General features: G+C 54.4%; 1 protein-coding gene across 3 annotated transcripts in view; it reads right to left on the bottom strand.

Annotated features, from left to right (window-relative positions):
- Positions 1 to 9,136: 9,136 nt before the first annotated feature.
- The window catches only part of SEC14L1 (SEC14 like lipid binding 1), a 54,015-nt gene continuing 44,748 nt past the window's right edge, over positions 9,137 to 18,403 (bottom strand). For 2 of the 3 annotated variants that reach the window (XM_021680968.2, XM_021680967.2), the window contains exons 11-17: positions 17,934 to 18,105; positions 17,482 to 17,616; positions 15,719 to 15,853; positions 13,194 to 13,445; positions 11,897 to 12,075; positions 11,523 to 11,624; positions 9,137 to 9,492 (exon numbers count right to left, since the gene is read on the bottom strand). In XM_021680968.2, the coding sequence (XP_021536643.1) occupies positions 9,426 to 9,492; positions 11,523 to 11,624; positions 11,897 to 12,075; positions 13,194 to 13,445; positions 15,719 to 15,853; positions 17,482 to 17,616; positions 17,934 to 18,105 (1,042 nt within the window). In that variant the 3' untranslated portion in view covers positions 9,137 to 9,425. Of the gene's footprint in view, positions 9,657 to 11,522; positions 11,625 to 11,896; positions 12,076 to 13,193; positions 13,446 to 15,718; positions 15,854 to 17,481; positions 17,617 to 17,933; positions 18,106 to 18,403 lie in introns of all 3 variants that reach the window. The other variant, XM_044921360.1, reaches the window with a different exon arrangement.

The following is an 18,403-nucleotide window of genomic DNA, read 5'->3' as shown; positions in this document are numbered from 1 at the left end:
GGGCAAGAGGTCAAGCCCCAGTTCCACCACCATGGACTTGCTGTGTTACTTTGAGCAAATGTCTCAACCTCTCTGGGCCTCAGTTTCTTCCTCCCAGTCCTAAGAGTGTTGGATTAGAACTGTGATTCTCACCAGGGATGGTTTTACCCACCCAGAGGACAGTGAGGAGTGTCTGGAGACATGGTTGATTGTCACAACTAGGGGATGCCAGTGGCACGAGAGGGGAGAGGCCAGGGATACCACGGCACATCCCACAGTGCACTAGACAGCTCGCACAGCAAGGGATTATCCCACCCAGAATGCCAACAGTGCCGAGGTCGAGAGACCCTGGGGTAGACAAACCCCCGCCCATTCCAAGTCCAGACCAGGCTGTGGGGACAACGGGACAGGGCATGGCCTCACTGCAGGACGCCAACTGGGCAAGTGGAGAAGGTTCACTGCCCTTTCTCCACGGTCTTGAGGCCTTCCAGGGAGTCTTGGTGACGTCTCTCTCAGGAGCTCCCTCCGCTCTGGGAAGAGCAGAGAACAGTGAGGGCCGACGGCCGAGGCCAGAGTGTCCCATGCGGAGATCCACAGAGTGCCGGGGACCGAGGCCTCTGTCTGTGCCCCTGAAACTGATCCATGTTCACTTCGCGCTTCCAGACGCAGAGAGACCTTCGTCTCTTCGTCTTCTACCGACGGCCCGTGCGCCCCTTCCAGATGTGCGCTGGGAGCCAGAGCCGGCGCAGGGGGCGCACCTCGGCCAGAGGCCCCGACGCCCGGCCCCTGCGAGCAGGCTGGCGTCCAGGCAGGTGCAGAGAAGCGCTCCCAGCTCGCAGTCGGCATCTTCTCTTGTGATTTTCCAAACCAAACAGCCTCTTGGGAGGCACGCTGAAGTGCTTAAAAATGAGGCAAATAAAATAAATCACTGGTTCTCGGAAGACAGCCTGTGGGTTATTAGGCTGCGTGTTTCTGCTGTGTAAACGCTGCCCCAGGATGCTGACGGCCGGGCCCGCGGTCGCCGTCCACGCGAGGGCGCTCTCGGCCATCAGGAAGGCATGCGGGGCGGATGCCCGGGCTCGCAGGCTTCAGGGCCGCAATTTATTCCCGCAATATTTCAACACTTACAACTGCCGCGTTGTCCACCGGCGCTGCCCAGCTGGCCCTGGATCTCCCGGCTACCTGCGGCCGTCCACCCCGGCCTCCCTGCCCCAACCAGCCACAGTCCCTAAGCTTGTCTCAAGAGGGTTTTTGTGGGTTTTTTAAGATTTTATTTTTAAGTCATCTCCACACCCAACAAGGGGCTCGAACTCACAACCCTGAGATCAAGAGTCTCACGTCCCACCGCCTGAGCCGGCCGGGCGCCCCCAAGAGGGTTCTGAAGAGCTGGAAGTGAGTTTTGTTCTACAGTCACCAAACCTGGAGAACCATTTAGGACTAACCAGGTCATTACGTCACTCTTGACACAAAACCCAACATCAGAGGCATCAGACATTTACGTGTAAATGTAAAAAAATAAAACCATGGAAGTACCTGAAGAAAATGTAGGAGAGTTTCACGTGGGGAAGTCCTGAGTAAGATGTAAAACCCAGACGCTCTTCAGGAGAGGAAAAGAAATTTGATGTCATAAGGATTAAAATTTTCTACTCAAAACCAAAGAGCCCAAGCCACGTGACAAACAAGTGCTCCCGTCTCATTCAGAGTTGGAGCCGCAAGCTGGTGGCCTCGCAGGACCCACGAGGCCTTTTGGGGCCTGGCCGCCCCCCCCCCCCCCGCCCCACCCCCGTCAGGATGAGCTCGGTTCTGCAGGGGTGAGGGCAAACCCTGACGTCACGGACGCGTTTACTTCCTACTTGCACGAAGCCCCTGAGGGTCAGGCAGCTCCCCGAGGCTGCAGCCACACCCCACGGCGACACCGACCCAGGCCGTCCTGGGCAAGTGCTCCCCCCCCCCCCCCCAGAGGTGACATCGCCTGTTGGCTGGAGCCGTCCCTGCGAGGTCTGCGTGGTTGCGGCGCCTGGTGAACTGAGGTCTCTCCGCCACAGCCCTCCTGCTGAACATACGCCTGTCCCGTGGCCTCTGCGTTAGCGCCTCCCTCGCTCTAGAACGTTCTCCCGGAAATCTGCTAGGCTGGCTCCCTCACGTCCTTCGAGTGAGGCCTTTCCTGCTCACCCGGTTGAAGACTGCGATCCCCCCCATCCCACCCCATCATCCTGTCCCTTGCCACGCTTACTTTCCTCCCGGAACACATCACCATGTGGGACAACAGTCAGGAGAACGGAGATCATCTTTGCTGTTTTAAACAAAAGGATATAATTTAGAAATCAGGCTCCTCGGGTTTAGAAGGGGAAAGGGACACATTGGGATTCCCATCTGTAGGAAGCAGCCACTCACCCAGCAGCGGCGGGGCTTCTGGAAGCTGGGGCTGCAGGGTGGGACACGCGAGCAGCTGCGGGGCCTGGGGGGGGGGCGCAGTCTGGGGGTCACACCACCAAGCCAGCCCCTACCCCGACCCCATGAAGAACCTTCCAGTCTAGAATGGGGCAACAAGCCAGTTCCACAAAGGTCTTGGGGTTGCAGAGTCCGTGCAGGGTTCATAGAAACATGAAGAGCTTTCTGAGGTCTCCTTCCCAGGGACGGGGGGAGGGGGTCAGGGTTCCAGGTGCTGGGAACAGCAGGGACAAAGGCCTGGGGGCCAGGCAAGTGTGGGGCCCGGGAAGGAGAATGGAGCAGGGCAGGGGGCCCAGAAGGCCCAAGTCCACTGCTAGTCCAGGCTCAGCTCAGCTCCGCTGACAAACAACAGTGCCTCTAGGAAAAGGGATTCACACGGATTCCGCTGGGGAGCTTTAGACATGACTTTCAGAGTCAACAAAGAATAAATTAATTTATCCATCTGCTCCTTCGGAGAACATTCACACTGGGGCCCAGTCGGAGGCCATGAGTAAAGGGGGCAGTGAGGGTCTGGCCCATAGGTCTGCCCTCTGCACTCCCAGGACCAGGTGGGAAGGGGCACCTGCCGCCATCATGAGCCTGCTCCCCCTGGGCTGGCCCTGTCTTTCTGCACAGCCTCTATGGGCTCCCTCCAAGCCCTCCTTGGGCGGGGGGCCACAGGGAGGGCTGAAACCAGAGATTCTGTGGCATATGGTGAGTGTTACTTAGGCAGAAAAGTAAATATAAGGAGAGATGCACTGGAGGTAGAAGGGTATGGAGAAGAAGACCCCCCAGAGGGCAATGGGGCAGCTCAGAAACAGTATGGCCTGAGCACAGTCCCTGGGCACCTCCCTAGCGCCAGCATAGGGACCCCTCTCCCAGATGCTTCTCTAGGGCAGAGGGTGTGGGCCCGCCAAGCAGGGGTTGTCACAGTGCCTGACGCCCCCCAGCTCCTAGGCTCTGCAAGCTAAGCCAAGGTAGGCACATCAAAGGGCTGGGAACAGACTCTGACTCACTGACTCGCTGGCGCCTCCCACTGGGAGCAATCAGACGGAACAGCAGGGACAAGGAAGCAGCAGCTCCCCAGGACCTGAGTGCACTGACAGCCACGACCCTTCCACACCCCTCGGAAGGGTGCTGGGTTCTACACCCATCCCGGTGCGCAGACCGACCCGGCTTACCCCCAGCCGACGCCAACACCGGGCGCACAAGCAAGCGGCATCCCCGCGGGAAGAGCTTTCGGGGACGGCTCCCAGGGCAGCCCCAGCAGGGCTCAAAGATTAGCACAGTGGGGAGGGTCCCTTCCCCTGCCCCCTTCCGGGCTGGGGCAGGCCAGGTCCGCAGAGGCTTTCCAGCCTCTGGGAGCAGGGCCCAGGGTCCACGATTCTTTTAGGGGTCCACAAAAATGCTTTAATTTCTTTTAAAGTAAGAAGAGAAAGAGCAACCCATTCAGGACTCCTCTCACTCTAGAGGGTTTTCTGTTCTCACCTTCACTTAATAAACTAGCACTCCACCCTCTTGTGTCCCCGAGATTCATTCTTTGACTCTGCGAGATGAGAACCCTGAAAACCAGCCCCCCGCAACTCGAGGGTGACACGTGGGGAAGAGAGAAAGTACCAGAAGGGCTGGGTACAGCACTGCAGGGCACACTGGCCCCCTCCACAGCCCCGGGCTCCAACAGGTGTTCAGTCCAACAAGCTATCTGTCCTTCCATTCCATGGGTGCCGGAGCGGAGGGGCAGTCGGGTGACACATTCCCCCCACGGCCCCCTGCCACCCTGTGGCCATCTCATTCCCTCCCGGGAAGAGGGAGGAGAGTGTGCCGTTAAGCTTTCTTATTTGCTCCTAACTTCAAGCTGTTCTTTCTGGCCTCCCCTTTAGTGGCGTGTCTTCCATCTGATGTCCAGTGTATTGTCTTCCCAGAGGAGCAGCCACTGATATGTCCCCGGCCAGGGCCCAGTACTCTGCTCCCATGCCCTAGGCAAGAACAGAACTATATAGAACACCTCACGTTTGCAGAACACTTGGAAGTGAACAACACGGTCTCATCATCATTTGCTTCTTGTGTCTTAACAACGACCCCAGTGAGATGGACCTGCCTCTTCCCATTCCATGGTCAGTGATGGCAACAAGATGGAAGGGACTGTGGAGGTCTCCGGACTTGGCCTTCACAGTGAGAAGTGGGGCTCGGGGAGGCTAAGTGGCTTACCCCACATCCCCCAGCCTGCTGGACTTGCAGCCACCTGCTCAGGTACAGCCCCCTCCCCCCTCCAGGCTTGACCATCCTCAAGCTGCAAAAGCTGCAACTAGACCATTTTAGACTTTCCCAACTCAACTTTAACAGTCTGTAATTTTATTCTACATTCAAAAAAATAAGCCTATTGATGGAATAAAAACCCTAAACCAAAACACATACACACAGGGGCGCCTGGGTGGCTCAGTCGGTTAAGCGTTTGCCTTCGGCTCAGGTCATGATCCCGGAGTCCTGGGATCGAGCCCCGCATCGGGCTCCCTGCTCCGCGGGAAGCCTGCTTCTCCCTCTCCCACTCCCCCTACTTGTGTCCCCTCTCTCGCTGTGTCTCTGTCAAATAAATAAATAAAATCTTTAAAAAAAAAAAAAACACATACACACAAACCAGAGAAAGATGATTCCAGATTAACCAGGTTTTTTGTAAAAGTCAAAGGCTTTGCAATTCCAGGATCTCGGAGCACACTGCCTGTATTAGTCGGGGTTCTCCAGAGTTGGAATCAAGAGAACGCACGTATAGAAGGAATTCTGATGTAGGGAATAGGCTTGCACGATTATGGAGGCCGACAGTCCCAAGATCTGCAGTCGGCAAGCTGGAAACTCTGGAGGGCGTGATGCTATTATTCTGGTCCAAAGGCCAGCAGGTTTGAGACCCAGAAGGAGACAACTTTTTAGTCCGAAGGCAAGAAAAAGCTGATACCCCAGTTTGAAGACCACTAGGCAGGAGGACTCCTCTCTTCCTTTGGGGAGGGCAGCCTTTTGTTCTATTCAGGACTTCAACTGATTGGACAAGACCCACCTGCATTAGGAAAAGTGATCTGCTCCACTCAGTCTACCCATGTAACTGTTAATCTCATCCAAAAAAGCACCTCCAAACAAACACCCAGGATAATGTTTGACCAAATATCTGGGTACCGCATGGCCCAGCCAAACTGACACATTAACTACGGCACCCCTCCTGAGAGATTTCCGGAGACAGGAGGGCTAGAGAATGTCCTCCCATGGCTCTGATCTGCAAGAGCTGGAGAAAGGACGTCACCACCTCCCCAGCTGGGAAAGCAGGGTGTGTGTCTCCCATGCGGCCACAAGGTGGCATCCGGGAGGGCCTTCCGGGGCCAGAGCTGGGACTACCTTGAGCTTCAGCGGCCTGGGGGGGCTGAGCTTGGGTTTCACTCTGGCTGTAGCACCAGGACTGTGAGATCATGGGTGTAGACTGGGTTCAACTCCACGGAGACCCACACTGCTCTACGGATGGAGCTGGGTGCGTCCTCCTCCCTGCAGCCAGGCCTCTTGCCCCTCACTGGTTCCCAGAAATAGCCCAGAGAGCAGGCCGCAGATTGTTCTCTCCATGGGTCACAGGACACAGAGCGGTTGGGCTGATGCACGGAGGCTCAGTGATTTGCATATCCGAGGGCTTGTGACGGTTTCCCAGTGGGTGTCAACACGGGTCCTGGAGACCGAGTTCTTAAACCCAAAGGCAAGGTCAGAGCGGGAGAGGTCTAGCCACTTCTGTTGGGGAAGCAAGGGCAAGGGGCTCGACTCTCACGGGACCGGCCTCTCAGACGTCCTCCGGGAGAACAGCGCTGAGCTTCGCGGTCACCTGCCGCCAGCGAGTGGGCTCAGCTTTGCTGTCCCGCGCACACAAGCCCGGGATGGGACAGAAGCTGCAGGCCTCAGCAGCCCCAACTGGTGCTTTGGTGATCTGGACAAAGGAAAGAAAGCCTGAGTCCCAGCAGGACAGCCAGTGTTATTGTCCCTTGAGGCAAATTACCTGTCTAAAACCCTAACTAAAAACACCACCACCCACAAACCTCTGTTTTATAAAATAAAACAGGGATCTAGAAAAGCGCATGGATCCAACAAATGACTCAACCCCCTGGAGCTGCCGGACTCCCCCACGCCCACGGGGCTTCCCGTGACGAAACCACCACGGGGGCTGGGGGTTCTCATCGCAGTTGGGCTGGTCCCACACAGACGCATCCATATGACTGACCAAGACTCTCAGATGAACCACGAGAATGCCGCCACTAATATGATTATGAAAAACAGAAACTTTGGCGTACGCTGTCCCTGTTTCCTGCCCCATTTTTGAAAAAGTTGTCTGATACAGACAGAGGGCGGTAGCCAACACGTACCACTCTCTCCCCGTCTGCAGCCTCGCTGGCCCTAAGGCCCCCCAGTCCTCGGTCTCCCCCTGCACCTTGGCGCCCTCTCCGGACTCGGCAGGAGGGCGCGCGGCCACCTGACCCCAACATGCTGTGTTGCTGGCTAGAAATTCTGAGGCTTCCTCTTTCTTTCCTCGAAAATCCCAGTTATTCTATTTCTTCCCCCACAAAGCTCAGCCTTTGGAAAGCCTGAGATCCCCCCAGATGCCTCAGTCTCACCGAAGTATCTCTCGGTACTGGGCTTCCTGCTTCACTCACCTTCAAACTGTGTCCCCTTCGACATCTCTTCACCTCTGTCCTTCCTGATTTGTATGACTTTCCCCTTTGGTGCTTTTCTCTTAGAGCCTTATCTGTGGCGTTTTCCACTTTGTGTCCTCCTAACTCCATCTGAATTTCTGAAGTGGTTTCATTCATTTCTAATTCTTGTCACTTTGTTTCTGAACTTTTCTAATACATTCTTTCCTGTCATGTTTACTCTCTTGACTTCTTTGGGTTCCTTAAAAAAAACCCAAAACAAAGCCTCTCACACCCAGAGGACTGGTGGTCGCCAGAAGGGGCGGGGATGACGAAGCACAAACTTCCAGGCATGAAGTCGGTCAGTCACGGAGACCAGAGGGATCCCGGCACGGGGATGTCAACGACACCGTGATGATGTTGCGACAGGCGGCGGCCACACTGGTCGTGGAGAACACGGAGCCACGCACAGAACCGAATCCGTAGCTGTACCCCCGAAACTAATACAAGATGTGTGTTCACTACACTTCAGTTGAGAAAAAGAAATCATTTATACATTTGCCGGTTTTGTAAGCGCATCTTTCTGGCCTTTCCTTGTCTGTAGGATGCTCTTCTCATTCTCAGCTTCATATGGACTGGACTTGGATCCTTTTCTGATGCTTATTTTTATGCGAAAGTATGTCATAAACTTTCAGAATGAAAGGGGCTTCAAGAAAGCATTTCTAATTCTACAGAGTGCCCTCTTCTGTCGTTTTTGGGAAGTTTAAAAAAATGTGTCCCTTTGCTTCCAGAGCTTTCCCGGCTCCTGCCCTGCTTCAGCCTTCTCACCCTCGTGTAGGCCCCGTCCTGCTTAGTTTTCATTCCACTCCTGGTGGGTTTCCCTCAGTGTGGGACCCTTCCTGGCAGGGAGCCCCGTCAGGCCGTGCTGGAAGCTCCAAGGGGCCGACCGTCCCACCCCACAAGCCCCCCGTCCGCGGCCCTGGCATCCACCATCAGAAGGAGGGCTTGCTCCAGGGCCTGATCCCGTCCATCAGACTGAACACTGTTGGACACTGGGGCTTATGACTGTTGCTGGTTTGTGCCTCTGTTTGGGGTTTGTGCAGATACCTTATTACCTAGACTGTGAATGCTGTCCACAGCGGTTTTTTCATCGCGGTAGAAAATAAGTAAAAAACGTTGCCCTTTTAACGCCTTTGAAGCCCACAATTCAGATGGCTGCAGGTTTGAGGCTTTGCAGTCTAGCTGCTGTTTTTACACGGGATGCCACTACCCTGTTCCCAGAACCCCTGCTTTCCAAAGCCCTTTCAAACAAAACTGATTCCCGGGGGCGGGGCCTGGGTGGCTCAGTCAGTTGAGGGTCTGCCTTCGGCTCAGGTCACGATCCCGATGGAGCCCCATGTCAGGCTCCCTGCTCAGCTGGGGGTCTGCTTCTCCCTCTCCGTCTCCCTCTGTCGCTGTCCCTGCTTGTGCTCTCTCACTCTAATAAATAAAATCTTAAAAAAAACAAAAACTGATTCATTGGTCTGTCATGACAACATTTTACTGAAAACACCTCTGCCTTGACCGGAGAACTGAGAGGCGCCCTACGGTTGTGCTCAGGTATGAAATGGGGACGTGTTTAAGGAGAAACACGTATTCAAGGTTTGGCGGCCCAACAGAACACCGGGACCGTTGTTCAGGACATCCCACTTTGTCACTACGTTCTGAGACGGCCGAGACAGCAGCAGGTAACACATGTTTTCTCATGCCGCCACCGTGAGAATCCGACGCTAACCCAACAGCTTGGTAAGAGCAGGCCTGACGTGAGGGCAGGCAGAGAACTCAGAGCCCAAAAGGACGTGGTGTGAACCCTGCCCTTTCTCCGGCAACACGCTAAGGCGTCAGTAAGGCACGCAGGTGCTGCTGAGGCGGGAACGACGCATGTCACCTCTCTCACTTGCTGACAAACTCAAAACTCAGACTGAGCTACGGATGTGCGGACATCCACGCATCTGCTCGCCACCCCACATCTGCTCAGTCCACACTCCAAGGGAGGCTGATGCTTCACATTTCACAGGAAGAAAGAGACATTCTCTTCTTTAAACAGTTCATGTTTATTATTGATAACAGTAAAAAAATCTTTTAAAGACTATCAGTATTGTATTACCAAGAGTGAGGTAATATGTTTACAAAACATTTACAGAATTTGATATGCAAATAATGAATTTAGGAAGAAAACTGAGTTAAGACACTAGTAATAGAGGGGAAATCAAAAGAACCCTTAGTGCAGGAGGAAGGCGGAGTGTGAGAGTGCAGGGCACTGGAAGAAAGGGCAGAGTCCGGGTCCGGGCGCCCGCGGCCCCCTCCAAGGAGAAGCAGGTGCTGTGTCACTCATGAGGAACCCTGCAGGCGTCTGCGCAGTGATGTGCTTTGAACTCTGAGAGACGCGTTCAACTCTCTGGGGACAAGACAGTGCCACTTCTGAGCCAACTTAAAACGAACACGTCTTCGGACTGGGGGGGGGGGGAATGGCTGCAACTCAAACAGTTCTACAAACATCCCTGGGCTGAGGTGGACTGTGGAGGGAAGCGTTTTCTTGGCAGCTGTCAGCAAAATCGCCATCTGAGACACAGAGAGAGAAAGAAAGAAAGAGAAGGAAGGGACCATCTTCAGGTCCTTATAATTTAGAAGCAGGAAGCACTGATCGGAAGCAGCAGAGGTGCACTAACCAACCCTACTGTGCTTTCTGGAAACAAGGCTTTCGGTGCCAATGGCGAGCGTATCTTTTCAAAGGCCACACACTCCGGGAAGGCCGGCAACCACGGAGAAGCCCAGTCTTCGGTTGTGCGGGCCGCCTTGGGGGCCTCCCTGACCCGGCATTCCTCGCGAGCCCCCTGGGGCTCGCCCGCGGGGCCCACACTTGTCCACCCTGCAGCCACCCACCTCGGGCCTCGAGAGCGGATGGCAAGCAATGCGGCCCAGGCTTCCGTGCCGCTCACACCCGCCGCTAACGGCCATGTGGGTTTTGGCACATATCTTTAAAAACACAGCCTCTTCCAACACACGACACCACACATCACGTCCTTATCACAAACGCTGACCCTACGCAACATCCAGACAGATTCACAAATGACCTGCTTTTCCCATAAAAAGCTGAAAAAAACATGGGCCAACACAAGAATACCACACTTTGTAACTGGGAATCAAAAACAAAACACAAAAGGCAAACCAAGCTCATATTCTGATTTGCTTCGAAGAAGAATCCCCTGTAACTTGATCTCACTTTCTACTCGCCCCGTTTCTCACCAACACCACACCGACGCCCACCCCCCACCCCCACGCACCCCCACACTCACACATGCCCCACTGCCACACACATTGCCACGCTCACCCACGTGTGCCCCCACGCACTGCCACCCACTCCAAACACCCTCCCATGCACTGCCTCACTCACATGCGCACCCCCCCACTGCCACACACCCCCCACACGTCTGCAGTGTCCTTCTATGAAGCAGCGGGGCTCCTGTAAGCGGCCACACGGCAAGAACACTCATCAGCGCAATGAACACTGGACGATTTCAAAACGGCAAACGTGACTGAGTCTTCACAACAGCCCTCTAGTGACTAGAAAGGCCACATGGGCTCTGACGCTATCAAGCTAAGAGGAGGCAGAGGGAACCTAAGTCTAGAGTGAGGTCAGAACTAGCATTTGCAGGTAAGAACATACCAGAAGGAAAAGGGAAAGAATCCCTTCCGCGGGAGTTCACATACAGAAAAATCCTGCTCTGAAAGTACCAAAAAGATGTGGAAAGGAGGCAAGGGAAGCTGTTTAATGGTGGCGGTGCTCTCCTGGCGCTGTGGGGGGTCCCCGAGAGCCCCCGGGCCCACCCGCACCCACTGCAGGGGTCACCCGCCCGCGGGGCCCAAGCGAGGTGCTCCTGCAGCCTGCCCCCAAGTGCTCCCCACGGAAGCAGCGCTGCTCAGGGGACAGGTGCCTAGTGGGCAGCCCCTCAATCCGTGGGCTGTGCTGGCTAACAGCAGAGGGTGACGCTGTGACGTGGTATGGGGACGAGCTGGTGGTTCCTGCCCCATGTAGGAAGGTGGGTCACCTCTGAAGGATGGTGTAGGAATTCATCCGCTAATGGACAGGGTGTGGAGGTTGCTGGAAACATTTTTTGCATCAACATTTGAGACGAAGTCAACCTCTTAATTGTATATAAACTACTTTTCTTTCAAGAGAGCCCTTGTGCTCTGCTTTGATCTTGTGCACACTGTATACAAGATCTATGGCCATGGAGTTAGAGTTCCAACTACCTGTCGAGATAGTCGGGGATCAAGAACTACATGTGCCATCTGGAGAGCTATCTGCTACCTAGAGGGTGAGAGGTCTGCACAGTGTGGCCGCCGGGCGGCCGGCGGAACGCGGCAGGCTGTCCGAGGAGGCGCGCTGTCCCCTCCGCGCCCTGGGCATGGGCGCTGCAGCACTACCTGGAAATCATGGAGCTGGACTGAGACTGGCTGGAGGAGGTGGTGGCGGCGCTCAGCTGGGAGAACCCGCTGTGGCTGGACTCCAGGCTGGTCATAGAGCCTCTGCAAACAGCACCAGGAAAGGCGAGGCGTGAGGACCCCACTGCGGGCCGCCCTGGCCCCCCGCGGCCCACTCGGCCCCCACAGCACTCACAAAGCAGGCTCTCCCAGAACCGTGGCTCCCTGCTGGCCCAGCCCGCAGACGACGTCATCAACCGGCCCCAACAAACGGCCCAAAGGCCGCTCCCAGCCGCCCCCGAGCCCCACCGTCCTTGCGGAGCCCCCCTGCCCACACCCGCGGTGCTGCGGGGGCCCTGGGGGCGGGGAGCCCGTACCGGAAATCCTCGGAGCCGATCACTTCGGTGTAGTACATCACTTTGCACTTGTGGGACGACACCTGCAGGGAGGCCAGCACATCGTCCACCCGGGGCAGGTTGGTGGCGGCGCACGCGGGCATGCTGTGGAATCTCCACTGCAGGATGTAGAAGCCCGGCCATCTTGTCACGTGTGAGCCCTGGAACGAGTCGGGCAGCACCGGCTGAGAACTTACTTCCAAGCGCCTACCTTCCACGGGCCCTAGCGGACACCACCTGCAGCCTTCCCCGGGCCCACTCGGCTTCAGCAGCGACGGCCGGCCATCTCCGTGGCTGGAGGACCGACTCCTCGCTCAGGGGCCAGTCCCACGCGGCCTCCGGCCCTGCAGCGAGGCCCTTCCCAAGAGCTGCGCAGGCCTCGGGGAGGGACTCTCCGTGTCTGCCCACCCCAAGGACTTGCAGCCTTGGGGGGAGGGGGTAAGGCCACAACAGAAGCAGGCGCCTGGAGAGGCGGGATGAGAGAGCTCAGGGGGCCCTTCATTCAGCCTTCAGGGGGTCAAGAAAGATCATCTGACCAGGCAGTGCTCTCCTGGACCTGCTTCCAATGATCTTACCAGAGCATTCTGGTTAAAAGGATGACAATCTAAAGTACAATGTCAACCTATGAAAATTACTTTCTTCATTTAATTCTGAAGCTTAAACCATCCATTACTTTTAAAACTAAATAAAATACTCTCTTTTATTCTACTTCTCAAACCACGAAACACTGACAGGCTCATCCCTGAAAACTGTAAAGGCAGCAAAATTATGCATCTATTATGCAGGCCAGAAGCACCCAAGAACCACCGTTTTCAGTACAAGCACTCAAAATAACTGGCCAAAATGTAAAAAATGAACTGACAGAGCATTTTTAAATGAATGAGAGTGCTCAGTAATGACAGCTAACAGCTCCCTCAGCACTTGCTTGTCTCCCTGCTATTTGGGGTGACTGTCCTCTCGGTGGAAGTCTGGGTCCCAGATGTCCACGTGCACTGAATGCCTCTCCCTTCCTTCCACGTCGCTCTTGTGAAACTAACTTCTGAAGAAAACTCATGCACTTGAGATAAAAGTTATGGATTCATTCCAAAACCCCTGCTCAGGGCTGAGTTCCTTCTCTTCCTGGGGCTTCCTGGGCCACTCTGACCGTAACTAACGCCGCACACCCCTGTGGGCTCCCCGCAGACAGACAGTGCCAGCCGCGCAGGACAGCGATGAAGCAAAAGACCCTTCTTTTTGAAGACAAAATACCCAAGCTGTAGAGAGTCCCAGATGGCTGTACCTGCACACTTTCCCCTTCTTTGCAGATCAGAGGTGACTCCACCATGCTGTAGTCACGGCCCAGCTGCCAGACTCTGTCTATTAGCTGCACGTTGTTCCCTCCTGGGGAAGTAATGCTGTGTGCCCCCAGGGAGTCCTTTTTGGGAGGCTGGGGCGACCTCTTGGAGTGGTAGATGTTGAAGACAATGTCCCCTTTGCACACGTCAAAATCCCAAGTGATCACTGAAGAGGCGTCCACAATCTGAATGAGGATCTGGAAAAAGAGAGTGCATTAAGCAACCAAGGTAAGCACGAGCCCCCCCAGTCCCGAGCCCCCCAGTCCCGAGCCGACACTGTGGTGCTTCGTCCCTGGGGGAGCTTCTGGGCCCAGCCGTGTGTGTTGTGGGAGGGAGGGAGACATGTCCCGTCAGCTGTGTCCTCACCCGCACCCACCGTTCTGCCACCTAGCTTTTCCTGCTCTCCCTCCTCCCAACCTTCTTGCTCCATGTCACGTGCCAAGCTCCATGCTCTCCCTTAGCTACACCTGCAGCCCAGAATGCCCACTGCACGATCCCAGGCACTCAACTTCCCCCACTGCACGATTCCTGGCACTCCGACCTCCCACTGCACGATCCCAGGCACTCCGACCTCCCACTGCACGATCCCAGGCACTCCGACCTCCCACTGCACGATCCCAGGCACTCCAACACACTGGCTCCTGGCTGTAAAAATGCCTTAACAACACAGAGCAGAAGTGACTCAAGATGATACAGAAGTGGTTCCATGGATTGTTCTAGGCTGGTGAGCACAAGGATGGTCCCAGAGAAGGTGGGAGCTAAATAAAGGGCACATGGAGGAACAAAGGAAGTGTTCTGGGCAGGGGGAGGGGACAGACTTCCAAGGAGCAGTGGTAGCGTGGGGAGAAAAGAGCCACGTGGCCCGGGGCGGGGGAGGGGCCTCAGCCCCAGGGACTGAGTGCCAACCCAAAACCCAAACTTCCTAATGGCACCCCTGGAAGGGTTTGCAGCAGGGAATGGTCAAAGTCAGAGAATTTCAAACATTACTGTGGGAGGGATGTGAGAACTGAACCCAGCTGTGAGACCTCAGCGGAGGCCGTGCCCCCGGCCCCCGGTGAGACCCGTCTGGCTGCTTGTCTGGCTGCTTGCTCTTCGGCGCTCGGCCACCTGTCGTCAGTCAGGCAGACTCCTCGATTCCACCACTGCTGCTTCTCACCACACAGACCCCACCTCGGAATCTCCCTGAAGAGCAGACGCCCTGGAGCACAAGAGTGCTAGCTGGGAACAGCGACGGTCCTTCCGCAGCACAGTGGCTCCCCAGGGGCCGAGATCTCCCGGGACGCAGCCCCCCCTGCTGACAGGCACCCTCCTTCCTGCACTCACCGTGGGGAGTTGAATTCAGCATATTCACTGAATTCAGCCTTTATTTCAGGGCTCTTGTGTCCTTGATTTGTGTTTTACTTCACCCCCAAAGCAGGGTTTAGCATTCTGATGTAGAAAACCTTCACATCTCACAGATATCCTGTGATGCATGAGAAACGTCCTATGCCACGGAATTCCCTCCCACAGACAAGAGCGAGTTACCTAAGAGAAATAAGAACTCCACCTCCTCAAGCCTGGTCTCCAAATAAGGAATGAATATAAATAATCCTCAAGACAGTCATGAAAATCTGAGATTTCCCCTACAGAATCTACGAACGAGGCGGACCAAACCTGCCTCTGCTAGTTCAAACACGGCAAAAGCACCCACGTGCCCCACAAGCGAGGGGCCGGCCATGCAAGGACCCAGGCCAGCAAGGACGAACGCAGATGGCAGGAAGGGGTCAGCTCCCGGCTACCACCAACAGCCTGAGCCCACGGCCCCGCGCACTGAACGCTGGCTCGGTGCCCAGCGCCCCCGTCCTCAGCAACAACCCCTGAGGCACAAACAAATCTGCCCAGAGCTCAGGAAAGGTGACTTGGTTGTGAGCCCTCACAGCTCAGACCACTCACGATGTCGCAGGACACACAGCGTCTGCAAAACACAGGAATACTCTTGCTTCCACACCCGATGTGACAGCAAGAAGGGAAAACAGAGATGTGCTACTTTCTCCTCACTCCATATGACTTACAAAAATGTGCAAATCCCTTAACAAATGTAAATAACCAAAGCCCAGTCACGAAAAAACAGAAAATGAAACCAGCCCTACATAATCGTTAGATAAACTAGATTTGAGAGTCAACAATCTTCCACAGGAAAGCCCTTCCACACGCAACCCATCCCTGTGCTCAGGGGTCTCTGGTAAAGCAGAGGCCAGGAGGCCTAACCTCGTTCCGGGCGCAGATCCCTCGAGAGATGCCTGTACGTCAGTCAGTGCAGACTTTTACCTCAACTAAAGATCCGAAAAAACAACAACAAAAATCTAAAGACAAAGACCAGAAAAACCATTTGACTCTTCTAAAGTAAATCCTATTGGGAAGACCCGCCGAAGAAGGTGTCTGTTGGGAGCAGGGGCCCCGCCACCCGGGGCCCTGGGTGCGGGCGGCGCACCTCATGCGGGGCTCCTTTGAAGACGCTTGCAGATTGGTAGATGGTCTCGGTCCAGAGCCTGAGGTCTTCGTTCTCCAGCTCCTCCGCAGTCCTGTACAGAGACTTGGGGACCAGTCCGCCCTCGGGCACTTCACACTGGAAACACAAACACAGCAGTAAAAGCTGTGCACACAGAAGGGACCCCCTGAAAACCAACACTCCGTCAAGGCCCATACGCCCCCAGCCGCTTAGGGAATGGAACACACTGGCAATGTCCAACAGCTTCTGCATGATTTAGCAATGTAAAATTTTAAAACCTCTTAAATCTACCTGTCTTACTTTAACTAAATGAGAACATGTTGAAGCGAATTTACCACGGAATTTACACTACTAAGTGTGAGGTACTGGACTCCATTAGGAACTCTAGTTCATGGAAGAATTACAAGCAGTTACACTACTGTAAAGAGAAAACATGGTATGAAGAAAAGTTTTATTCTCAGCAACTACAGGCTGGGTTGAATTAAAATCTATATACTTCATACATTTCCTAGTTGGCCTTGACCTAGTGACTCAATACTGAAGTTCACAGAATCCCAGCACCTCTTGCACTACCGGCCCTGGGAGGCCGTGACCCAGAGACAGTCTCCAGTGGAAGACCTCAGACGGACCCGGAGCAGGGAAGCAGGGAGCACAGGAAAGCCGAGAAGAGCCTGGACCCACGGATGAATGAGAAGGACTCTCACAGGGGGAGCACATCATGGTCGGTCCAACGTGCTATGAGTCAGGTCTCCCTCTGCTCCAGCTCACCATCAGAAGGACCAACCACTTGGGACTGTTCGTAACGGGAATCGTCGGTGGGTCGCTACACAGCTGACCTCCCAGTTTAATCTCATGGCCCTCGGTAAGGGAGGGTCCGGTGACTCCCTGGCCCCTCGTACCAGGCCATGCTGATGCCTGCAATTCTTGACAGCAGGACCGAGGCCCTGAAAGCTGAGTCCGGATGCTGTTCAAACTCCTCTAACCAACCTGAGAGACTCCCCTGAAAACTGGGTTCGTTAGGTAAATAGGTGCATCAAATCCAGTGTGTACACATCTTGGAAAGACAACTTTATTTTCTATGAGGATGATAGAGATCCTTTCCCTAAGGAGAACCACACTCCCCTCTGGCTTCTGCTGTCACTTCAGGAAGCCACCTGGGCCTCTGCAGTCTTTGGTCTCCCTTGCCCTCGTGTCAGCTGGGCACGCCCCGCGGGCTGTAAGGTCCTCAAGGACCCCTCATCACGGTTCAGGGCATAGAAGTGGACATGGCTGCCTGATACCCTAGCAACACCATGCATCAAAAACCCCAGATTACGGAAGTATTTCCCTTAATGTGTCCCCTTCAAAATGTTATCCTTATTTATTGTCAAGGAGGAGATCTTGCAGAATCACTTTGAGTTTTTAAAAGTGTTTCTATAAAATGCATAGCTCCTCAAAATAGTTTTAAGAAATCTGATCCACACAAAGCTGAGTGAATAAAGCAAGCTGCAATTATATTAGGTTCTAAAACAAATTCTCATTAGCATGTAACAATGCAGAAATGTGCATTTGTCAATCATCACCTAAACACTTCTATGTAGTTTAACTCTGGGTCAGAGAAACGTCAGCAAAATAAAGAAAAACAAAACAAAACAAAAAACAATAATCCAAACTAAAAGTTCTGAAACTCATTTGTACCAACCGACACCCACCTCTCCTACCCCTGTGAAGCAGCCAAACGTAGAGCTGCTTGCCTCAATACCTACCATGCACTCCCCACTCAGGAAATCTGGAATGATCTCTTTATCGATGTAGTCCAGCAGGCCTCCAGGACCCTGGTAGTCGTTTCCTGCATAAATCAGGAATTTCCTTCTGGTGTTGTCATCAATGAATGGACTAACCTGTAAGTAATGAGAAAGGACCACGTAGTCATTTTGCTTTGCTGTCTGATTTCCAAAGATTCAAATCACCGTGTGACAGTACGAGTGGGTGGGTGGGGGTAGGGACAGGGAGTGTGACACACTTTTTCTGTAAAGTCTATTTGCGTGACAAAAAGACTCCCAGGAATTCTTTCTTCCCTTAAGCTATTTGAGAAAGTGTGTATCTTCCCACATTTGTTATTTCCTGACTAGTTCAGGTGAATAGACAAAGGGGTATGAACGCACACCTCTCCGCCTCTGCACGGCTAATCGTTTCCCCCAACTAGCACCACACGCACCAGCGTCCAGAGCACAGGGAACACACGGGGAGCGCGGAGGATGAGGAGGCGGCCGAGCGTCTCGGGGTAGTTGGCCTCCACCACCTCGATGATGCGCAGCAAGGCCTTGACGCCGGGCCTCCACAGGTGCCGCATGTTCAGTCCCTCCAGGTCCACCAGGCAGGTCCACGAGCTGCAGGGGTGCAGACGTGGGAGCTACTCGCTACAAGGCACGCATGCAAACCGCGTCCTAAGCTAGCTTCTTCTGGATATCACAAAACCGTCATTTATATCCATTTCCAAAAACATACCAGTTTCTAAAAATTAAAGTGTTACGAACCGCATTTCTATCTACTTGTATGAAGCACACGGGATCAGCGTGGTAGGACCAATCCCTGGGACAGCAAAACCTCAATGGCTAACTGACAATTAATAACCACCTCATTCGGACCTGCTCGTGACCCAGCAAACAAGGTGACACGCTGGGCTGG

The sequence above is a fragment of the Neomonachus schauinslandi genome, chromosome 15, assembly GCF_002201575.2.
Source record: "Neomonachus schauinslandi chromosome 15, ASM220157v2, whole genome shotgun sequence".
NCBI lineage: Eukaryota > Metazoa > Chordata > Mammalia > Carnivora > Phocidae > Neomonachus > Neomonachus schauinslandi.
Note: the sequence above shows the minus strand (reverse complement) of the source record. Positions and strands in the feature narration are given on the sequence as shown.